Source organism: Balaenoptera ricei, chromosome 21 (assembly GCF_028023285.1).
Source record: "Balaenoptera ricei isolate mBalRic1 chromosome 21, mBalRic1.hap2, whole genome shotgun sequence".
Taxonomy (NCBI): domain Eukaryota; kingdom Metazoa; phylum Chordata; class Mammalia; order Artiodactyla; family Balaenopteridae; genus Balaenoptera; species Balaenoptera ricei.
The window spans coordinates 31320173-31343121 of record NC_082659.1 but is presented as its reverse complement, the minus strand read 5'-3'; the positions used below and the strand labels follow the sequence as shown (position 1 = coordinate 31343121).

At 34.7% G+C, this 22949-nt stretch overlaps 2 protein-coding genes across 2 annotated transcripts in view; one reads left to right on the top strand and one right to left on the bottom strand.

The window, feature by feature from the left end:
* Nucleotides 1-22949, bottom strand: part of LOC132356560 (A disintegrin and metallopeptidase domain 3-like) — a 103185-nt gene that overhangs the window by 3111 nt on the left and 77125 nt on the right. The window contains exons 14-17 of the mRNA XM_059909423.1: nt 21567-21762; nt 20978-21068; nt 19027-19219; nt 8946-9060 (exon numbers count right to left, since the gene is read on the bottom strand). Coding sequence (XP_059765406.1) covers nt 8946-9060; nt 19027-19219; nt 20978-21068; nt 21567-21762 — 595 coding nt within the window. The remainder of the gene's footprint in view (nt 1-8945; nt 9061-19026; nt 19220-20977; nt 21069-21566; nt 21763-22949) is intronic.
* LOC132356514 (cytochrome b-c1 complex subunit 7-like) lies at nt 4321-4798 on the top strand. The gene has a single exon (XM_059909361.1). The coding sequence runs from the start codon at nt 4329-4331 to the stop codon at nt 4662-4664; it is 336 nt and encodes a 111-aa protein (XP_059765344.1). The 5' UTR covers nt 4321-4328; the 3' UTR covers nt 4665-4798.

Here is a 22949-nt window from a genome sequence, read left to right as displayed (position 1 = left end):
TTTATATAACTGAGGCTAATTTAAAAAAAACAATAGTAGACTAGGTTAATTTACATAATAGATGTATAAAGTGATATTGTTTTAATTTTGACTGTACTAATTAGAAAAATAGATATTCCTCTTGGCATTATAAAGACATTACATAAAACCAGAAAACTAAAGCTATGGAAACTTGGTCCAGTTAAGCAAAAGAAATAAACCAGACAATTAAAATACAAAAAACTGTATCAAGCAATCAGAATTACCACCAAAGCAACTTTTGAGGATATTAAGTGTAAATGAATTTAATGCCCCCTCAAAAAGGCAAAAGGATCGGTGATGTTGAAACACATACACAGTCCAATTATATGTTGATTAGAAGTAATTTACCTTAAAGAAAGTGATTTAGGAAGTTTTATGTATTATAAGAAATAAATTAGCAAATATATGCAAAAATATTGAAACTAATCAAACATGCAGCAGTCTCATGCTATGGTAGAACTCAACACTTTATAGCTCTCCTTTCCTGGCCTCACCCATCAGAAAAGGTCCATTCTCCTTTAATCCATCTTTACTAAAATTATCATGTTGCAAGTGGAGCTTCCTTCTCATGTGCTTAATTACTCCAAAGACTGATTAAAGAGATCACTATTAGATTAATTGGGAGATATCCATTACTCTAAGGAAGAAAGATTGGGAGCTTCCACTTGTGGGCATGATGAAATTTTTCCGTTAAATGTGTCAAATAATAAAAATATGAAACAGGATAAAACATGAAGGAAATGGTTTCTGGAAGTCAACAGGAAACACAGAACTATAATATCTGAAGAAAAGAAAACATGATGTTGATTTTATGGAAATACAATTCTACCTATGGATAATTTGCTGATCTCAGAACAGAGAATTGGAGTCCTAAGCAAAGTACAGCATTCCCACGGAGCAGAAGACAGAGTTCACAGCAGAAGAAATGGTGGGAACCTGAAGGGTGCAGCATTGAACAGAAAGTTGCTCTGTAAATTAAGGATTCCAAAACTGTTAAGGGGACCCTCGCAGGTGTCCTTGGCAGAAGGATAAGGAATATATATATATATATATATATATACATACATAGTATGAGACAATCTGAACCTAATTAGACAGCAGCTCTTACTGGGGTGAGAGTGGAAAAGAGATACCAGAGTTTGAGCAGTAGTGGTAAAAAGAGCATCAAGAAGATCCCAATTTCTCCACATCCTCACTAGTACTTGTTGCCTGTGTTTTTTATTATAATAGCTATCCTAATGAGTGTGAAGTAGTATCTCATTGTGGTTTTGGTTTGCATTCTCCTAAGATGTTGAGCATCTTTTCATGGGCTTTTTGGCCATTGGTATATTTTCTATGGAGGTGTGTTTATTTAAATCCCTTCCCATTTTTTATTTATTTTGGCTGCGTTGGGTCTTCGTTGCTGCACGCGGGCTTTCTCTAGTTGCCGCGAGCAGGGGCTACTCTTCATTGCGGTGAGCGGGCTTCTCATTGTGGTGGCTTCTCTTGTTGTGGAGCACGGGCTCTAGGTGCACGGGCTTCAGTAGTTGTGGCTCGCGGGCTCTAGAGCAAAGGCTCAGTAGTTGTGGTGTACGGGCTTAGTTGCTCCACGGCATGTGGGATCTTCCCGGACCAGGGCTCGAACCTGTGTCCCCTGCATTGGCAGGCGGATTCTTAAGCACTGCACCACAAGGGAAGTCCCTAAATCCTTTCCCATTTTTAATTGGGTTATTTGTCTTTTAATTATGGACTTGTAAGTGTTCTTTATATATTCTGGACACAAGTCCCCTATGAGATATAATATTTACAAATATTTTCTCCCACTCTGTAGTTTGTCCTTGACTGTCTTGGTTGTATCACTTGCAGCACAAAAGTTCTCAATTTTGATGAAATTCAATCAGTCTATTGTTTCTTTCTTCACTTGTGCTTTGGTGTCTTCGATAACACACCTATGCCAAAGTCACAAAGATTTACTAATATGTGTTCTGAGTGTTTTATAACCTTAGCTCTTACATTTAGATCTATGATCCAATTTCAGTTAATTTTTGTGAAACTTGTGATGCAGTAATCTAACTTCGTTTGCATGTGGATATCTACTTGTCCCAACACCATTGTTTTAGAAGACCATCCTTTGTCCTTTGAATTGTTTTGGCATCTTTGTCAAAAATCCATGACTGTTAGCATGGAGCTTTATTTCTGGACTCTTTCTTCTATTGAGCTAAATATCTATCCTTATTCTTGGGACAGTACTACACTGTCTTGATTATTTAGCTTTGTAATATGTTTTGGAATTGTGTTTTCAGTTTCAAGTTTTCTTGAAAACTATGTTTTCAAGATTGTTTTTACTATTCTGTGTTGCTTGAATTTCTGTAAGACTTTTAAGATCAGCTTTTCAGTTTCTGCAAAAGAGACAGCTTGGGTTTGTTAAGGATTGTGTTGAATTTGTAGATCAATTTTGAGAGTATTGACAGTAATAACAATATTGAGTCTTCCAATACCTTAACAGGAGATGTCTTTACATTTATGCAGATCTTCTTTCAATAATGTAGTTTTAGCTTTCAGTGTATCTTACACTTCTTTCCATAAAATTATATCTAAACAAACATTGTATTATTTTTGGTGATGTCATAAAATGGAATTTTTGCCTGACAATTTTGCTTTACTGTGGTAAAATACTCAACACATGAAATTTATTACTTTAAATATTTTTGAGTGTACAGTCAATGGCATTAAGTACATTCACATCTTTGTGCATCTATTATTACCATCAAACTGCAGAACATTTTCATCCTCCCAAACTGAAACTCAGTCCTAAACATTGACTTACTATTCCCCCTCCCTCCAGCCCCAGGTGACTACCTTTCTACTTTGTCCCTATGAATTGACTACTGTAGGTACCCCATAAAAGCACAATCATCCAATACTTGTCCTCTTGTGACTGGCTCATTTAAGTTAGCATAAGGTTGTCAAGTTCCATCCATATTGTACCATGTGTCAGACTTTCATTCCCTTATAAAGCTAAATAATTTTCCATTGTATGTATATACCACCATATGTGTATACTGTTGATGGACATTCGAGTGTTTTCACCTTTTGGCTATTGTGAATAATGCTGCTAAGAACATGGGTGTCCAAATATCTGTGAGTCCATGCTTTCAGTGCTTTGGGGTATATACCTAGATGTGTAAATTCAGGATAATATGGTAATTCTATGTTTAATTTTATGAGGAACCACCATACCACTTTCCACATGGGCTGTAGCACTTCTACATTTCCACCAGCAATGCACAGGGGTTCCAATTTCTCCACATTCTCATCAGAACTTGATATTTTCTGAAATTTTTAATTAATAGCCATCCCAATAGGTTTGGATGAGCATCTAGGTGGATTGCAATTCCCTAACAATTAGTGACGTTGAGCAACTTTTCATATGCTTATTGTCCATCTATGTATCTTTTTTAGAGAAATGTCTATTCAGGTCTTTTGCCACTTTTAATTGGATTTTATGTTTCTTTGTAGCTGAGTTGTAGGACTATTTTACATATTCTACATATTAATTTTCATCAGATATATGATTTGTGAACATTTTCTCTTATTCTGTGGGTTAGCTTTTTACTTTATCAGTAGTTTCCTTTGATGCACAACAGTTTTTAATTTATCTACTTTTTTCTTCTGTTGCCTGTGCTTTCAGTTTCATATTCAATAAATCGTTTCTAAATCCAAAGTTATGAATATTGCCCCCTTTGTTTTCTTCTAAGAATTTTATAGTTTTAGCTCTTGACATTTAAATCCTTGGTTCATTTGGAGTTCATTTTTTTTTAAGGTGTAAGTACGGGTCCAACTTCATTCTTTTGCATATTGATATCCAGTTATCCCAATATTATTTGTTGAAAAGACCGTCCTTTCTTCCCTTGAGTGGTCATGGCATCCTAATTGAAAATCGTTAGACTGCATATGTGAGATTTTATTTCTGGACGCCTTATTTTTTCCGCTGGCAAATTTCAGTTTTCTAATTTCGTTGCCCAAGTAATATATCAACTTTCAGGAAGGTACAAAAGAGCACCTCCAGGGCTCTTGTTTTTAAACTTTATAATGGTGATGTTGAAATTGATCATCCAAATGAAATCTCATACTACAAGTCATCAGAGTGGACGATGCTATCATAATTTTCCTCCAACTGAAGAATCAGTGAATGAACAGAATATTTCTAGTAACAAAAAGGAAATATGATATTCTCATCCAGTTAATCATACTTCAGCATGTAATATTTTGTCACAAATACCTAGAACGTTCTGTATTGTAAAGAAGATCTAGGGTCTCGGGTTAAAATGGCGAGTAGGCCTGCCGTTGCAGCATCAAGCAAGTGGCTGGAGGGTATTCGAAAATGGTATTACAATGCTGCCGGGTTCAATAAACTGGGCTTAATGCGAGATGATACGATATATGAGAATGAAGATGTAAAAGAAGCCATAAGAAGGCTTCCTGAGAACCTTTATAACGACAGGGTGTTTCGCATTAAGAGAGCACTGGACCTGACCATGAGGCAGCAGATCTTGCCTAAAAAGCAGTGGACAAAATATGAGGAGGATAAATTCTACCTTGAACCATATCTGAAAGAGGTTATTCGGGAAAGAAAAGAGAGAGAAGAATGGGCAAAGAAATAATCATGTAGTCTAAATCTGGATGCAGCTATCCTAAAGTATTTTTATGAAGTTGGTTAAACCTGAAATGTACAATGTAGAACTATCTGGGCTGTAAATGTATTACTTTAAATAAATCTCTATTATAATTAAAAAAAAAAAAAGAAGATCTAGGATAGTATCTTTTCACCTTTTATTACATTGGGGCATGAACATTTATTTGATATGATTCACAAGTGGACAAATATACATGCAAAGTTGACTGAAAGGAGTTAGTTAGATGATGTAGGAATGATAAACATTGATTAATCGTTTTAATTGGTGTTTATAAATATAAAATAAAAATATGTCCTATTATAGTACAACATTATTTACAATAGCTCTAAAGAAAGTGAAATAACAAATATGAAAAAATAAAATGTACAGTATCTGGTGAAAATTACAAAATTATGATGAAGGAAATTAAAGAAGACATATAAATGTAAAGAAATACTGTGTTCATAGACTGGAATATTCAATAGTAAATAATAAAAATGTGAAACTTCCTAAATTGATCCATAGGTTTAACACAATTTGCATCAAAATCACAGCAAAATTTTTTTGTAAACATAGACAAGCTCGATGTATATGGAAAGGAGAAACCTTAAAATAGCCAAAACCATTTTGAAAAAGAAGAATGAAATGGGAAGACTCACTTTTCCTGCTGTTCAAGATTACCCTATAACTACAATAATCAAAACAGTGTAGTATTGGTGGAGGGAATGACACATAGATCAATAGAACAGAATAGACATCTGAGAAATACATCAACACAAAAATGTCCAATTAATTTTTAACAAAGGTGCAAAATCAACACAGTGGACAAAAGACAGCTTTTTCAAAGAATTGTGCTAGAAAAATTTGATGCCCATAAATCGGAAAATTAATCTCTCACCCTTTATAAAAAGTAACTCAAAATGGATCATGGACTTAAATATAAAACATAAAACTATACCTTTTACAGATATCATAGCAAAAAATTTCAAGACTTAAGACTGACAAAGAATTCATATACTTGACACCAAACACATAGATCCAAAAAGGAAAAAAAGAAGAGCTTATCAAAATAAGAATAGGAAAAAAAAACCTTTGGGTCTGAGAAAAAAGCACTTGGAGAGAATATGGTCAAATCACAAATCCCACAAAATAGATGTTTATGTAAAAACTTAACATTTAATAAACAATACAATTAGCAAATGGGAAAAAGATATAAACAGACTTTTCACTGAAGTGGATAGGCAGGTGCCAAATAAACACATTAAAGATATTCAATATCATTATCCATTAGGGAAGTACAAATTAAAAACACAATGAGATATTAAAACACACCAATAGAATGGCAAAAAAAAAAAAAAAAATAGTGGTAACTTCAAATGTTGGCAAGGCTGCAAAAAACCCAGTCATTCATTTATCACTGGTGGGGATGTCAAAAAGTATATAGCCACTCTGCAAAAAGCTTGGCAGTTGCTTTTAAAATTATAAATGGCTTACCATACACACAGCAATTTCACTCTCGGCCATGCTTCCCAGAGAATTAAACATTTATTTTCATGCAGAATCTTCCACACAAATTTTCATTGCAGATCTATTCATAATAACTAAAAATTGCCATCCACACAATGTCCTTCAATGGGTGAATAATTAAACAAAATATGCTACAGACATACAAAGGAATACTAGTCATCAATACAAAGGAATGAAGTGAGAGGAAAAGACAATCTCAAAAAGATACAAACTACATGGTTCCATTTATATAACATTCACGAAATAACATAATTGGAAAGATGAAGAGCAGTTTAGTGGTTGCCAAGAGTTCGGAAAGGGGAAAGAGGGAATCGGTGTAGCTATATAAAGGAGTAACAATATCAGGGGCCATGTAGTGATGATGCAGTTCTATATCTTGATTGCGATGGTGGTTACACAAATTTGAACATGTGGTGAAATTGTATAGAACTAAATATACGCACATGTGAATGCATACACACACAGATAAGTGTATGCATACTGGTGAAATGTGAATAAGGTCTATGTATTTCATCAATGTCCATTTCCTGGTTTTGATATTCTACTGTAGTACTGAAACATGTTAACATTGACTGAAGCTGAGTAAAGGATTCGTAAGACAGCCCTCTAAATCTTTCTGCAACTCTTTATGCGTGTATAATTATTTCAACCTAATAAGCTAACTAAAAATAACAGTGGGATATCATTACACATCTAAAGCTGGCAAAAAAAAAAATCAAACAAAACCACCAAAAACGACAGTACCAAATGCTTGTGAAGTGTGGATCATCTGTGCAGAGCAACTGGGGCTCTCACAGATGAATGGAGGGAAGGAAAATGGCAAAGCCACTTTGGAAAATAGTTTGGCTGTTTCTTAAAAAAATTAAAAATACACTCATTAAAAAACATACACTGAGTAAACGATCCAGCTATCTCACTTATAGGTATTATAGTGAGAACTTACACATAGACAAAAGCTCCTAGGTATTTACCCATCAAAAAGTGAGAACTTAAATACAGACGAAAACCTGTGTGCACATGTTTACAGCGGCGTTATTCAAAACTGCCAAAATCTAGAAACAACCCAAATACCCTACAATGTGTGAATGGCTAAACAAACTATATAGTTCATCTTTTCAATAGAAGGCTACTTAACAGTAATAAAGAATGAACTATTAAAACATATGCCGATGAGAATGAATCTCAAATGCATGTATGCTGTATAGGACATTCTGGTATAGGACATTCTGGAAAAGGCAAATCTATGGTGACAGAGACCAGGTCACTGGTTGCAAGGAACTGGCAGTGGGAGATGAATACAAAGGCAGCAGCCAGAGGGAAGATATGAGATGATGGACCTGTTGTGCACCATGACTGTGGTGGTGGGAACGGAATACATACATTTTCCAATACTCATAGAACTATGTACCACAGAGTGAATGCTACCATGTGTAAATTTTTTAAAAAGCAAAATGTTCTTAATAAAAAATAAATATTAAAAAAGAGACAATGACTAATAATTTTTTCAAAATTTCCAGAAATACACCAACCTCTATATTCAAGAATCTCAGCCAAACCAAGCAACATAAATTCAAAGAAAAACTCATGTTGGTAAACCATAGTGAAACTATGGAAAATCAAAGATATAAAGTAAGTCTGAAACTCAGACAAGGAATGACAGAAGCATTATATTATTGGGATGAATAATAAGAATGGCGGCTGCATTCTCATCACAAAATGGAAACCAGGATACAATGGGATTACATCTTTGAATTGCTGAAAGAAACAATTCTACTTCCAGTGAAAATACTGTTCTCAAATTATGAAAACATTTTAAAGACAAAAGCTGAGACAATTGATCACTACAAGGTACACACAAAAAGAAATAAAAAAGAGAGTTTTACAGGTTGAAAGGAAATGACCTACACAGAAATTTGAATGTGCTGGAGGAGTTGAAAAGCCCTAGAAAACGGTAAATAGGTTGGGATAAATGTAAATATTTACATTAAAATTCTTTAACATTTCATTGGCTATTTTAAGGCAAATACAATGCTGTATTGTCAGGTTTACAACATATACATAAATAAAATAAATTAAAACAGAAGCACAAAACAGAATCACAAATGATGGAAAGACCTTAATGGAATTAGTGTTCTGAGAATTTCACATTGTGAAGTTTAGAAAAATCAAACATGCTACAGTTGTTCACGAATGTTCACCAAATAAATTAAAAAATGTTTTGTGCCATCTACTATCCATATACTTTGGATGTGGAAGACTTTATTATTTTTACCTTTCAATAGCAGAGTTAAAACTTGAAAGAGGCAACTCTGTTGTGAACTAGCACATCACAACAGTTAACATCCTTGGGATATACAGACTACATAATAAAACTATCACCTGTTCTATCATTTAACTATACCTATCTAGAAAACTCTGTTGTACAAATAGAAAAGTTCTGGAAACCATTGTTAAAATTAAGAGAAGATCTGTTAAAGTGTTCATGTCTAGATTTGAATTTAAACCATATACAAAATTTTGATTGACAATATGATCTAGAGCTGCACTGCCTAATTTAGTAGCTACTAATCACAAGTGACTATTTAAATTTATATTAGATAAAGTGAAATAAAATGGAAACTTTAGTTCCTTCGTTGCACTATCCACATGCTAGGTGCTCAATAGCCACACAGACCGTGGAGGTGTATACTATTCCTCTAAGTGCAGAAGGTTCTGTTGGAGTACCGTGATCTGCATACTAACCTGACGTAAGCCAAAACCCGTCATTGATACTTCCTCCTGGTGACGAAGGCGTTGGTTCACATTGTGGAGGAGCATATCCAACATCACAGTGACAGTTATGGAGAGTATTGCAAACCTAAAACCAAAACCAAATTTAAAAAGTGCATTTGATGTATAAGATAGAAATTAAACACAGTATTTGCTATTTTTAGTCAATGTAAATTATTAAAGTACTATAATTTAGTATATTATAGGTAGTTTTTTATATTAATGTGGAAAGCAATTCTTAAATTAAAAATTAATATAATAATATTCATGCAATATCTTTTCAAATGTCCCAGAGATTTTCTCTTATTTATCTCTTGTACTTTTAAATAAAAGTATATAATATTCTGATACAACTGAAATGACTTATTCTAGAAAGGCATAGGAATTATGAAGCTAGAAATTATAAAATAGTGGGAGTTTAAATATACTATGAATTGTGCTAGTTCAAAAAAATTAGCCAAGATAAGAGCCAATTTTTACAAAAAAAAAAAAAAAAAAAAAAATGGGGAAAAACAAAAGGGAGAAGTATTCTTAATAGACATAGATAGCAAAATTTATTTGGCTAGAAATAGGAAGGCTAGAAAATATCTATAAATGTGATCTGGTGGGTGAATTGAAAGAAGGGCCAGAAACAGAATAGAGAATCTAGAAATAGGCTCGTGAAAAACTTAACAAGAAATTAATTAAAATTAAATAAGAGAGGAAAAAACAGAAAAGAAACTGTAAATAATAGGACATGTAAGTGATCTGGGAGAAAAAATTTTTAAAAGACACACAGGTCACTTTTCTCCTGGATTACTATATAAAATAGGAAGCATCAGTATGGCAGGAGACACTAGTGACACAGTTAAAGCCAAAGACATGCTTGGAAAAACTTACAAAGTTTACAAAATTTCTATTACCTGGTAGATAATTTCACAATGGATGGACAAATAGAAATGCAAATGGAAAATGTGACCATACATACTTAAGGACTGTATAATTAATTACTAAAGAAATGCAAGGTAACAATGGATTTAGCATGTTTGAAGAGATTCAAAAGACAGAGAAACTAGTCTGACCAGAATATGAGGAAATATGCATTTTTATTTTTTTATGCATATAAAAAAATATGCATTTTTTAAAAAAAAATTATTTATTTATTTTTGGCTGTGTTGGGTCTTCGTTTCTGTGCGAGGGCTTTCTCTAGTTGCGGCGAGCAGGGGCCACTCTTCATCGCGGTGCGCGGGCCTCTCATTATCGCGGCCTCTCTTGTTGCGGAGCACAGGCTCCAGACGCGCAGGCTCAGTAGTTGTGGCTCACGGGCCTAGCTGCTCCGCGGTATGTGGGATCTTCCCAGACCAGGGCTCGAACCCGTGTCCCCTGCATTGGCAGGCAGATTCTCAACCACTGCGCCACCAGGGAAGCCCTGCATTTTTTTTTTATGCATATAAAAATATGCATTTTTACAGGTGAGACCAAAAACTGGTATAATATTTCTTGAAGACAATATAATATTAATGAAAATTTAAACGGTACATGTATTTGGCTCATCAGATTTCACTGCTAACAATTTAAGAAGTCAGATAAATGTGCAAAGGTGAAGGTACAACAGTGTCCACTGTACCATTAGTTACAATAGTTAAGTAAAAATGTTAACATTATCTGAAAGTCCATCAGTGGATAACTTTTCAAATATAGTAAGGAAGAGACATGCAGGGAAACACATTGAAGCTGTTCAAGGATGAAGCAGATCATAATGAACAAGAAAGTCTGCTCCCATAAAAATATGAGATTATAAGTAATATGTATAATATATATTGTGTGTTTAAATATTTATCAGTACACATACACTCAACTATAAGCAATATTTTTATGTATGTATAAATGTATATGTGTAATCCTTAATGAGCTCATTTCCAAAATTTCATAATCTTAATCTAACATTATAATAATAGATTGTTTCATATTGAATTTTAGTACAAAGTTCAAAGGAAATTATTTGCTCATGAAGCCTATATGATCTGATTGAACACATAAATCACATACCTACGTATGAATAATGGAGTCTGCTTGTCTTATTCGATTTCAATTTTCCAAATACATTTCTACACCTCAAATAATTTTAAGCATTATTATACTGAAAAATGTTATTGACATGGATCAAAATAACTATACTTAAAAATAGAGTAACCATTATACATACCCCATGTCCATGGCACTTTATTTTGGAGATACAAGTTGCGTCTGAGCTGACAGTGACGTCTGTGCAAGATCCTCTGTTACAAAACTAAAATGTGAAAACCACCACCAACGACAAAAATTTTAAAGTTAAAGTCAAGAGCTGAACAATTGTACTTGGTATGAAAATTAGATGCACAAGATATATATACCTCAGATGAATCTGGATTTCAGATCTGCTCATTCTAATAAAAGAACTTGGAGTCAAATGGTGTGTTGTTACCTTATCAAATATTGTATTTTGAGAATCAGAAACCATTTTTTCCCTTGAGGGAGCAGAATCATGCATTTATCGATATTAATTGGTATAAGTACAAAAACAGCCAACTTGTATTGACTGTTGGTAATGAGCTAGGATCTGTCTTTGCACTTTCTATATATTTTTATAATATATACTCATATTGACCCTATGAAGGAGATATTTTCATCTTCATTTTATATTTGATGAGAATTAAATGTATACTTTTAAGGTCACACCACCACTGACTGACAGAGCCAATATTCAGTACAAGAACTACTTTACTCACAGAGCCCAATGATCAATGCTCAATACCAGTGTTCCTGTCATTTTCACATTTTTTTCCCAACTTTAATGACCATATCTCTTATCTTTTGCATTAGGAAAGGTGACCTTGAGAAATTTATTTAATCTTCCTTACCTCAGTTTATCCATCTTTGAATTTGGAATAATAATTTTAACTATCTCAAGGTTATGAAGGTGAAATAGCTTGTTACGGATAAAGGAACAAAAGCGGTGTTTGGCACACAGTAAATGCTCACTAAATATAGGATATTATCTTAATTATTTATTTATTTAACCTGATTTCTATGTAGACTCTATGTTAATATTTGTCTATCCAAATTTCAATTTGACTGTCTTCAGGAGAATCTACTATCTGATGGATTTTCTTAAGTATCTGGTAGAATACCCCGTATCTGATGAATAGTCTAAAAATATCATTATTTTCTATCACCATTGCTAATTAAGGAAAGAACAAATATCAGCTTGTTCATTAACTGAAAGTGCTCTGATAAAGCCAGCAAGGATAACAAAATGTTGGACAAACCAGCATTACCCGTCCACAAAACTATTTTCATTCTAGTGTTCTTAACATTGTCATTGAGGCAATACCAGTCATACTTCCCTGGCTTGTTTTTAGGAGAAAGATAAGCCAGGAAAAGTTAAGAACCATGCTTCTGATATAATTTCTTTCAACTAAACAGATCGATTTGTAGCTGGCTCTTTTGTAATGACAGGAAAAGCAAAAGACACTATGAAAATACTTAGCCTTGGTCAGTGGTTGGGACAGTGATTTGAATATTAACTAACACGTAAGATTTCCCTCTTTAAAAAAGAAACATTAATAGTGTCCCAGAAGAAATCACATCACAGCTCAAAAAAAAAAAATCCTTGATATAACTAAAAAAATATTTCCTGAGGAGAAAAACTTGGGTTATGTAAGCATGTTTTCATACAGTTCTGTGTGTAAGAATGGGTAAGGAAAAGACAGTTAATTTTATTCATTCAGTCATTGATTAGCTTATCTATTTTTGGACAATTACATGCCCCAGACATTTTTCTTCAAGTTTGAAATGATTATGTTAAGAAGATATGCTTAATACTCCTCACCTTCTTATATGAGCTACAATCAGTTTGATAAACTCCTGTTCTGTCTCCTAAATAAACAATTCAAAGAAGCCTTCTATCACAACCAATATTGAGCAAACTTGCATTGCTGGAATAATGCCTATCTTCGTGTAATATATTATTCACTTAATATATTACAGTATTAAATTTAGGAGTATAACATTTATAATTTTTATTATAATTGACAAGGAAGACATACTCTTCTTTATGTTGATAGATAAGAAATAAAATCTCTTTTTCTCTTTTCTTATCTATCAATTGATAGACTGATTTTTACAAAGGACCCACATTTGAAGACAATGTGGTAAAGAAGCCTTTACTATCTAACCTCTCTGAAAACAACTGAACACTGTAGAATAACAAATGAACATAAAGTATATCCTTGATGACTTTTAAAAATAACCACAGAATGATTCCAATTCAAATTCACAGACTTGGCACCCACAATAGCCCCCCTTTTCCCAATAAATGAGAGTAAAGGAAAACCAGAAAGAGACATTTAGAAGAGGAGAGAGTAAAGGATTTCCTGGGATTTTGAAATAAAATGAAGGTCACTGTTGGATGAGATGAAGTGAGAAAGCAACCACAGGGAACACAGTGGCAAAGGGGAGAGGCTAGGTGATCAGCCTCACACTGCTTTAGAGGAGCTGCAGCCTCAGAGTCCTAAGGAAAAGCAGGAAGAAGAGCTGAAAGGGCAAGATGGGAAAGGGTGGCTAAAATGTGGAACTATCAATGGAAGTCTGCGCACAAAACCACAGAACTAGTTAGCTCTCAGTATCCATTACTCACCTGCCCCCTTCTCTCAGTTACAGAACACAGTCAACACAACACTTTATCCCAAGGGAGACAATTTAGAAGAGTATTTTGTTTCATAAAGCAATTGAGTTAATGGTGACTACAGAATACGGGCTGGTCCAGTGGTCTGTCCTCCAGAATTGGTACTATCCAATTAAACTACTGGAAGTACCACGGCCTAAAAGCCAGCTTCCAAAATAGAGACTGTCATATTATTAGAGCGGGGCGGGGGGGACACAGGCCAAATGGCAGGAAACCATACATCTTGTAAACAGCGGGAGCCCACAGGCAGACAAAAGAAAAGCAGAAACCTCCAGACAGACAGGAAGCCACACATTTTGGGGTGATAAATGTCCTGGAAGCAGACAAAGAAAGGCGGGAAAAGGCAGGAATCTCTGGCATCTCAATGCAACCTGTTGTCATTAGGCCCTCATTACAATAAAATTACCTTGCAGATAATAAGTTTCCATCATGCACTGACTCCATGACACTTCCAATCAAGGCTAAATAAGGGCAAAAATCCCTCCTACCCTCGGGAAGGTGGAGCTGGGATAAAAATCAGGGAATTTTGACCCTAAACCCTTCCCTCTCCATTGAATATTCCACCCCTTCATTTCTACGCTCCACATAACTGGCTTGCCAAAAAACTCAGGGCAGCTACTCACCTGAGCCTGCCCGCTCTCCCCTAGAGAGCATACTATTGCTTACATAAATCCTTGCTTTGCTTTCTTGACTTCCCTATCTTGTCTCTGAATTCTTCCTGTGATGAGACAAGAACCTACTCCCTGGTAACAATGTGACAAACTTCAGTTGCATAGAGAGAGCTGCCAATTAGAATTTTTATTAAAAATGCTGTGGGATCAAAAAGTCATTGTCAGCTTAAAGCTCCTCCAGACCAAGCAGGAAAAGTCAAAGTCTTTGTTTTTCCTTTCCTTCCCTTCCTTTCCCATCCCCCCTTTCTTTCTTCTTTACCCTCCATGGGGACATTGCCCAGTTGGGCATGGGCTAATGAATGGACTTTCCCAGGCAGAGAATCTTGCAGGAGAAATGTATAAACTGTAATGCTTTTAGTGGTCAAACAGGGCTGGTGTGAGAAAGCAGAGGTCTTTTAAATAAATGGCTCATTTTTCCACAGGACATTTGCTGAATTTAAATGTTATGTGGGATGATAGAAGGCTAGTTATCTAGCGTAGCAATTTTCTATTAGTATTTGTATGGCTAGTGCCCATATGGTTTTATTCCAAATGTTACTGTAATTGTGTTTATCCAGTATATAAGATGCTGCTTCACTCTCACTAATTCTAAGATTAGTTTTCTCTGTCGTTAGTTTTCAGAAATTTTATTATGCTGTATCTTACTGGATTTCACTGGGTTCATTCTATATCATGTACTTTCAGCTTCTTGCATCTGTGGGTTTATGCCTTTTGAAAACCTTCCAGGCATTATTTCCTCAAATACTTTTCCATCCTTAAGTTCCTTCTCTTATTCTTCTAGGATATTAGAATGGCTATTATCACAAGGACAAGGAATAATAAGTGTTGGCTTAGAACTGGAGTAAAGGGAACACTTGTTCCTGTTTGTGGGAATGTAAATTGGTGTAGCCACTATGAAAAACAGTATAGAGGTTTGTCAAAAAGTTAAAAATGGAACTACCATTGGTCAACTACCATGACCCAGCAGTTCCACTTGTAGGCATTTATCTGAAGAAAATGAAAACACTAACTCAAAAATATATCTGCATCTTAATGTTCATTTAAGCATTACTTATAATAGCCAAGATGTAGAAGCAACTAAAGTGTCCACCAGTGGATGAATAAAGAAAATATAGTATATATACAAAAATATAGTATATGTACACAACGGAATATTTTTCTGCCATAAAAAAATGAAATCTTGCTAGCTGTGACAACATGGATGGACCTTGAGGGCATTATGCTAAATGAAATAAGTCAGACAGAGAAATATAAATACTGTATAATCTGACTTATATGTGGAATCCTAAGAAGCATAAAAACAAAACAACCCAAGCTCACAGATACAGAGTACAGATTGGTGGTTGCCAGGGGTGGGATTTGGGAGGTTAGGCACAAACTTCAAGTTATAAAAATAAATAAGTCATGGCGATGTATGGTGCAGTATGGTGATTACAGTTACTAATACTGTACTCTGTATTTGAAACTTGGTAAGAGAGTAAATCTTAAATTTCTCATCATAAGAAAAAAATTATAGCTACATATGGTGACAGATATTAATTAGACTTGTGGTGACCATTTTGAAATATATACAAGTATGAATCATTATGATGTACATGTGAAGCTAGTATAATGTTATATTTCAATAATGTAGAAAAATATAGTAACAAATAGTAATACATTTCAAAAAATAGACAAAAAGATGTGATAATATATTTGACTTCTTACACATTTCTAAATCACTTTCCAGAAAGTATGTGCTAATTTATACTTGGTTTAGGATGATAATAAGTTGTGCTTCTCACCATTAATTATTATTTTCAATTCCTAACTGATTAGACGAACACAATTGTTGGATATTCATTTTTATTTCACCAACTTAGAAGCTCCCTGATCTCAGTGTTCCAAGTTTCTACAGAGTTCAATCTCCAGCCATGCTACTCTCCTTAGTGGAATTTGTGAGTAGAACTAAAAGTTCCATTCCTCTAATCAGTTGGTCTTTCTGGTAACCAGCACCATCCTGAAGCCATCTAGATGCCCCACCCTGTTACTCCATTAGCATAAATTCGGTTTGATCAGAATCATTATGAATAACAACAAAAAAATTGTTATCAGTCAGGAAATTCCAAGGGGTTTAGGATCTTTGTGCCAGAAACCAGGGGCAAAGACAAAATTATTTTTTGGTGTTATGCCCCATATAGAAGCCATTAGAGTGCTTTCTTTCTAATTAATGAATGATTAAATTAGTTAATGAATTTATTTATTTACTTTGCCATACTTTAGTAAACATTTTGGCACTTTGTTTTTGTTTTTGTTTTACAGTGATATTTTCCAAGTGTATTTTTTTTTAACTTCTTTATTGGAGTATAATTTCTTTACAATGGTGTGTTAGTTTCTGCTTTAAAACAAGGTCAATCAGCTATACGTATACATATATCCCCATATCTCCTCCCTATTGCATCTCCCTCCCAAGCTCCCTATCCCACACCTCTAGGTGGTCACAAAGCACCTAGATGATCTCCCTGTGTTATGCAGCTGCTTCCCACTAGCTAGCTATTTTACGTTTGGTAGTGTATATATGTCCATGCCACTTGCTCACTTCATCGCAGCTTACCCTCCCCGTGTCCTCAAGTCCATTCTCTACATCTACATCTGCGTCTTTATTCCTGTCCTGCCCCTAGGGTCTTCAGAACCTTTTTTTTTTTTTTTAGATTTCATATATATGTGTTAGCATACGGTATTTGTTTTTCTCTTTCTGACTTACTTCACTCTGTATGACAAACTCAAGGTCCATCCACCTCACTACAAATAACTCAATTTCGTTTCTTTTTATGGCTGAGTAATATTCCATTGTATAAATGTGCCACATCTTCTTTATCCATTCATCTGTCGATGGACACTTAGGTTGCTTCCATGTCCTGGCTATAGTAAATAGAGCTGCAATGAACATTGTGTTACATGACTCTTTTGGAATTATGGTTTTCTCAAGGTATATGCCCAGTAGTGGGATTGCTGTGTGGTATGGTAGTTCTATTTTTAGTTTTTTAAGGAACCTTCATACTGTTCTCCATAGTGGCTGTATCAATTTACATTCCCACCAACAGTGCAAGAGAGTTCCCTTTTCTCCACACCTCCTCCAGCATTTATTGTTTGTAGATTTTTTGATGATGGCCATTCTGACCGGTGTGAGGTGATACCTCATTGTAGTTTTGACTTGCATTTCTCTAATGATTAGTGATGTTGAGCATCCTTTCATGTGTTTGTTGGCAATCTGTATATCTTCTTTGGAGAAATGTCTATTTAGGTCTTCTGCCCATTTTTGGATTGGGTTATTTGTTTTTTTGATATTGAGCTGCATGTGCTGCTTGTAAATTTTGGAGATTAATCCTTTCTCAGTTGCTTCATTTGCAAATATTTTCTCCCATTCGGAGGGTTCTCTTTTCGTCTTATGTTCTCCTTTGCTGTGGAAAAGCTTTTAACTTTCATTAAGTCCCATTTGTTTATTTTTGTTTTTATTTCCATTTCTCTAGGAGGTGGGTCAAAAAGGATCTTGCTGTGATTTATGTCATATAGTGTTCTGCCTATGTTTTCCTCTAAGAGTTCTATAGTGTCTGGCCTTACATTTAGGTCTTTAATCCATTTTGAGTTTATATTTTGTGTGTGGTGTTAGGGAGTGTTCTAATTTCATTCTTTTACATGTAGCTGTCCAGTTTTCCAGCACCACTCATTGAACAGGCTGTCTTTTCTCCATTGTATATTCTTGCCTCCTTTATCAAAAATAAGGTGACCATATGTGAGTGGGTTTATCTCTGGGCTTTCTATCCTGTTCCATTGATCTATATTTCTGTTTTTCTGGCACTTTATTTTAAATGATCTTCAAAGGGATGGCATATTACTTTAAAATGTAGTCAACACCAGTATGTTACTTTGTGATTACTTCATTATTTTTATGTGAGAATATCTTTTCCCATTCTGAGATAAGTTTACTATTCACTTCCATTTTTCTCTTATTTTTTCTTTTCTTAAAATATTATACCTCCATTTAAATTATTTAAATTTAAATGTGAGATAATTGTGTACTGTTTTACATTAGTCAACTAAATTTTCAATGGTACTAGTTTAAATCATCTATTATGTTCCTTCAAATGTTTAACAAAAAGAAAAACAAATAAAGCTAAACTCTGTTTTATTCTTGTGTCTTGAGAAAGGGCAAATTGTTAACAAGTATACTGTGCTTTTGGAAAAAGAATTAGGGAAGTAGGCTAATGAGCAAATAAATATTTTACTTTTATTACAATCAAATTAATTATCTTTGTTGTTACTATTATTCAGGTTTTTCTGACCTGCTTTTGGGGTGTATTATTTGATTCTTTTCTCTTCCCTGTTTTACACAAATTATTGCAGAACAGATGTTGGCCTAACAAAGAGGTTAAGTAAGATACTCAAGTGTGAGAAAACAACTTTAAATATCTATGGTAAAATTCATAATGAAAAATGACAAAAAGTAAAGCAAGTGTTCCTTTGATCAATAGAAATTTTGACCTTTAAGGCTTAAGATCATGACACAGCAACCAAAATTGGTAACAATTACAAATTAAAAATCTTAAGTGCGCTCTCTCTCTCTCATACACAAACACACATACACAGACACTAAGATGCTCACATACCATGTATAGAATCAAGAAGAATTTGTGTTTACCTGATTTGGACCACACATAGTGCCATTCTTTACATAGGTATAATCGTCTCGGAAGGTTATTGGTGTCGAATTTCTTAGATGTGCACTTAGACACACAATGCCTCCAAGGAAAGTATACTGAGTATCAAAATTTTTAAATGGCACTACTTCTGTACGTGTCCAGAGACAAACTAACTTTCCACAATAGACATCCCTGTAATATAACACAGTAAAAATTACCCATATGTCACTTAGCAACACAATATATTGTTTATAAATAACAGTTCAAAACATGAGGATAATTCACAATGTTATTCAGAGCATAACACCAAAGCTATTCAGAACATACACCATCTTACTGGTGTGAGGTGATATTGTAGTTTTGATCTGCATTTCTCTAATGAGTAGTGATGTTGAGCATCCTTTCATGTGTTTGTTGGCAATCTGTATATCTTCTTTGGAAAAATGTCTATTTAGGTCTTCTGCCCATTTTTGGATTGGGTTATTTGTTTTTTTGATATTGAACTGCATGAGCTGCTTGTAAATTTTGGAGATTAATCCTTTGTCAGTTGCTTCATTTGCAAATATTTTCTCCCATTCGGAGGGTTCTCTTTTCATCTTACGTTTTCCTTTGCTGTGGAAAAGCTTTTAACTTTCATTAAGTCCCATTTGTTTATTTTTGTTTTTATTTCCATTTCTCTAGGAGGTGGGTCAAAAAGGATCTTGCTGTCATTTATGTCATAGAGTGTTCTGCCTATATTTTCCTCTAAGAGTTTTATAGTGCCTGGCCTTACATTTAGGTCTTTAATCCATTTTGAGTTTATTTTTGTGTGTGGTGTTGGGGAGTGTTCTAATTTCATTCTTTTACATGTAGCTGTCCAGTTTTCCCAGTACCACTTATTGAAGAGGCTGTCTTTTCTCCATTGTATATTCTTGCCTCCTTTATCAAAAATAAGGTGACAATATCACCTTACACCAGTCAAAATGGCCATCTGCAAAAAATCTACAAACAATAAATGCTGGAGAGGGTGTGGAGAAAAGGGAACCCTCTTGCACTGTTGGTGGGAATGTAAATTGATACAGCCACTATGGAGAACAGTATGGAGGTTCCTTAAAGAACTAAAAATAGAACTACCATACCACCCAGCAATCCCACTCCTGGGCATATACCCTGAAAAAACCATAATTCAAAAAGAGTCATGTACCACAATGTTCATTGCAGCACTATTTACAATAGCCAGGACATGGAAGCAACCTAAGTGTCCATCGACAGATGAATGGATAAAGAAGATGTGGCAGATTTATACAATGGAATATTACTCAGCCATAAAAAGAAACGAAATTGAGTTATTTGCAGTGAGGTGGATGGACCTAGAGTCTGTCATACAGAGTGAAGTAAGTCAGAAAGGAAAAACAAATACCGTATGGTAACACATACATATGGAATCTGAAAAAAAAAAAAAGTTCTGAGGAACCTAGGGTCAGGACAGGAATAAAGACACAGTCGTAGAGAATGGACTTGAGGACATGGGGAGGGGGAAGGGTAAGCTGGGACGAAGTGAGAGAGTGACATTGACATACATACACTACCATATGTAAAATAGGTAGCTAGTGGGAAGCAGCCACATAGCACAGGGAGATCAGCTTGGTGTTTTGTGACCACCTAAAGGGGTGGGATAGGGAGGATGGGAGGGAGACGCAAGAGGGAGGAGATATGGGGATATATGTATATGTATAGCTGATTTACTTTGTTTTAAAGCAGAAACTAACACACCATTGTAAAGCAATTATATTCCAATAAAGATGTTAAAAAAAATTAAAAAAAAGAACACACACCATCTTATGAGGTGTACCATATAAATTTATCTTTATATACTATATTCATCTCTCATTTGTATTAAGTGATTCTTTGCAGTACACACACATACACATACAGTGCATTTGGAAAATGTATATTTTTCTAAATACACACCGATAATTACAAAAACGACCATAACAGTTTCCAAAGTCATCTGTATGCATATTCACTTCTTGTGAACATAGAGCAGAAGCCCCCTTCGAAACTGAAAATATAAATAAAGTTTCAATTACTCATCTTAAAAAAAAACATTAAAAATTAAAAGTGTGGTAAATTCATACAAAGACATTTAGACAACAAAGCCCAGGCAGTGTCATCTACTATAAATATTTGGTGCCATCTACTGGCTATATATGAAGGAGAACCACTTAACTAAAAACTACCTACTCGAGAATAGAAATTGTTATTATCGTCCAGAAATGATTAAGAAGTAAAACAATCATTTGCTCACTTATCTGTAATTCTAATAGTCTACTCCATTTCCATCAATCACCTGAAACTTGACAAATATCCTATTCTTTTTGTCTCGTACTTACTAGATCTATTTTACCTCCTGACATAGGTCAAAGGTGCTTTGTTTTGCAATTTTATCTCCAAATTTAGATTTAAGCAATAATTATTATTATGGCTATAGGGTGCATTACTGACTTAAGAAACAAATATAGTTTAAAAATAAACCTCAGAAAATAAATACAACCATTACATTTTCCAAACAACTCCGCACACTGTTTATCTGTATCTTGGCATATTCCTTGATAGCAAAAGGCAGTCTTATTATTGCACAGTTCTAAATCAGCAGATTTCATATCAGGTACACAAAACTCAGCTATCCCATTGCAAAATTCTGGAAAATCACACATATCCGTGCTTTTCCTACATACATGTCCTCTTTCAGCTATCTGTGAGACAAAGAAAACCAAATATTTGTTTTTAAAGTAGTAAAACAAAATATAAAAATTTAAATAGGAGGATTGTATTTGTAACTATCAATTCAATTATTAATACATTTATAAGTATTTAAAGTTACATTATGAATTTACTTAAAAGTTCTGGTGGAATAGATCGTAAAGAAGCCAAATGTCCATCAATGGATAAACAAATTGTCGTATGGACAATGGAATATGTTCAGCCACATAAAGGAATAGAGTACTGGTTTATGCTACAAGGTGATTGAAACTTGAAAACACTGTATTTAGTGAAGAAAACCAGACACAAAGGTCACACATTGTATGGTTCTACCTATATGAAATGTCCAGAGTAGGTAAACCCATAGAGGCGGAATGCAGATGGCTGGTTGCCAGGCACTGAGGGGAGGGAGAAAGGAAGGTACGTGCGTAATGGGTCGGGGTCTCCTGTTCGGATGCAGAACCTGCTGTGGAACCAGGTCGAGGTGGTTGCACAACATTGTGGACGCACTAAATGCTGCTGAATTGTTCACTTGAAAACGGTTAATTTTTTATTGTGTGATTTGCACTTCAATTTAAAACAATGGCTCTGGTGAAAGTTCTCATAGTTAAAATGCTCTGGTTATCCTGAATATTTACTTCAAGATAAATAGAAAATATTTGATATAAAACTACGTGTGTTTGTTTTCCAGCTTTTGATTCTTGGGGACTAATTAGTTGCACTCCTGAGATGTTCTAACTAACTCAAATGCCAGTCTTTACCATGTTTCTAAAATGTTTCTTAATTTTGACATCTTTCTCCTTTTAGCATTTCAAGTAATTTTCCTTTCAGGACTAACTCCGCTTGCACCATGAGGAGTTTATAAATCACATAAAACTGCTGCTGACTCAGGATGATAATCGCAACACTTCTCCCTAGACACAGTGGTGGGAATTTAACTTAGAATGTAGTGGTGGGTCAGGGTTTCTGCCACTACCAGGGGTGGAGATGGATGCTGGGAAACAGGATTCCTCTGCTCTTCTGAAATATCACACACTATGGACTAGAAAAGCCAGGAACTGCAATGAGCTATCTGTACTGCCTACAGGAAAAGCTTGTTTGAGAACTGCCAACAAAAAGGCAAGGATATCCAACAGACGTAGAATAAGAATCCTGTTGCTCCTGTTCCAAACAAAGATTC

Coding starts and splice junctions, on each gene's coding strand:
- LOC132356514 (XM_059909361.1), top strand. CDS start 4,329: ATGGCGAGTAGGCCTGCCGTTGCAGCATCAAGCAAGTGGCTGGAGGGT.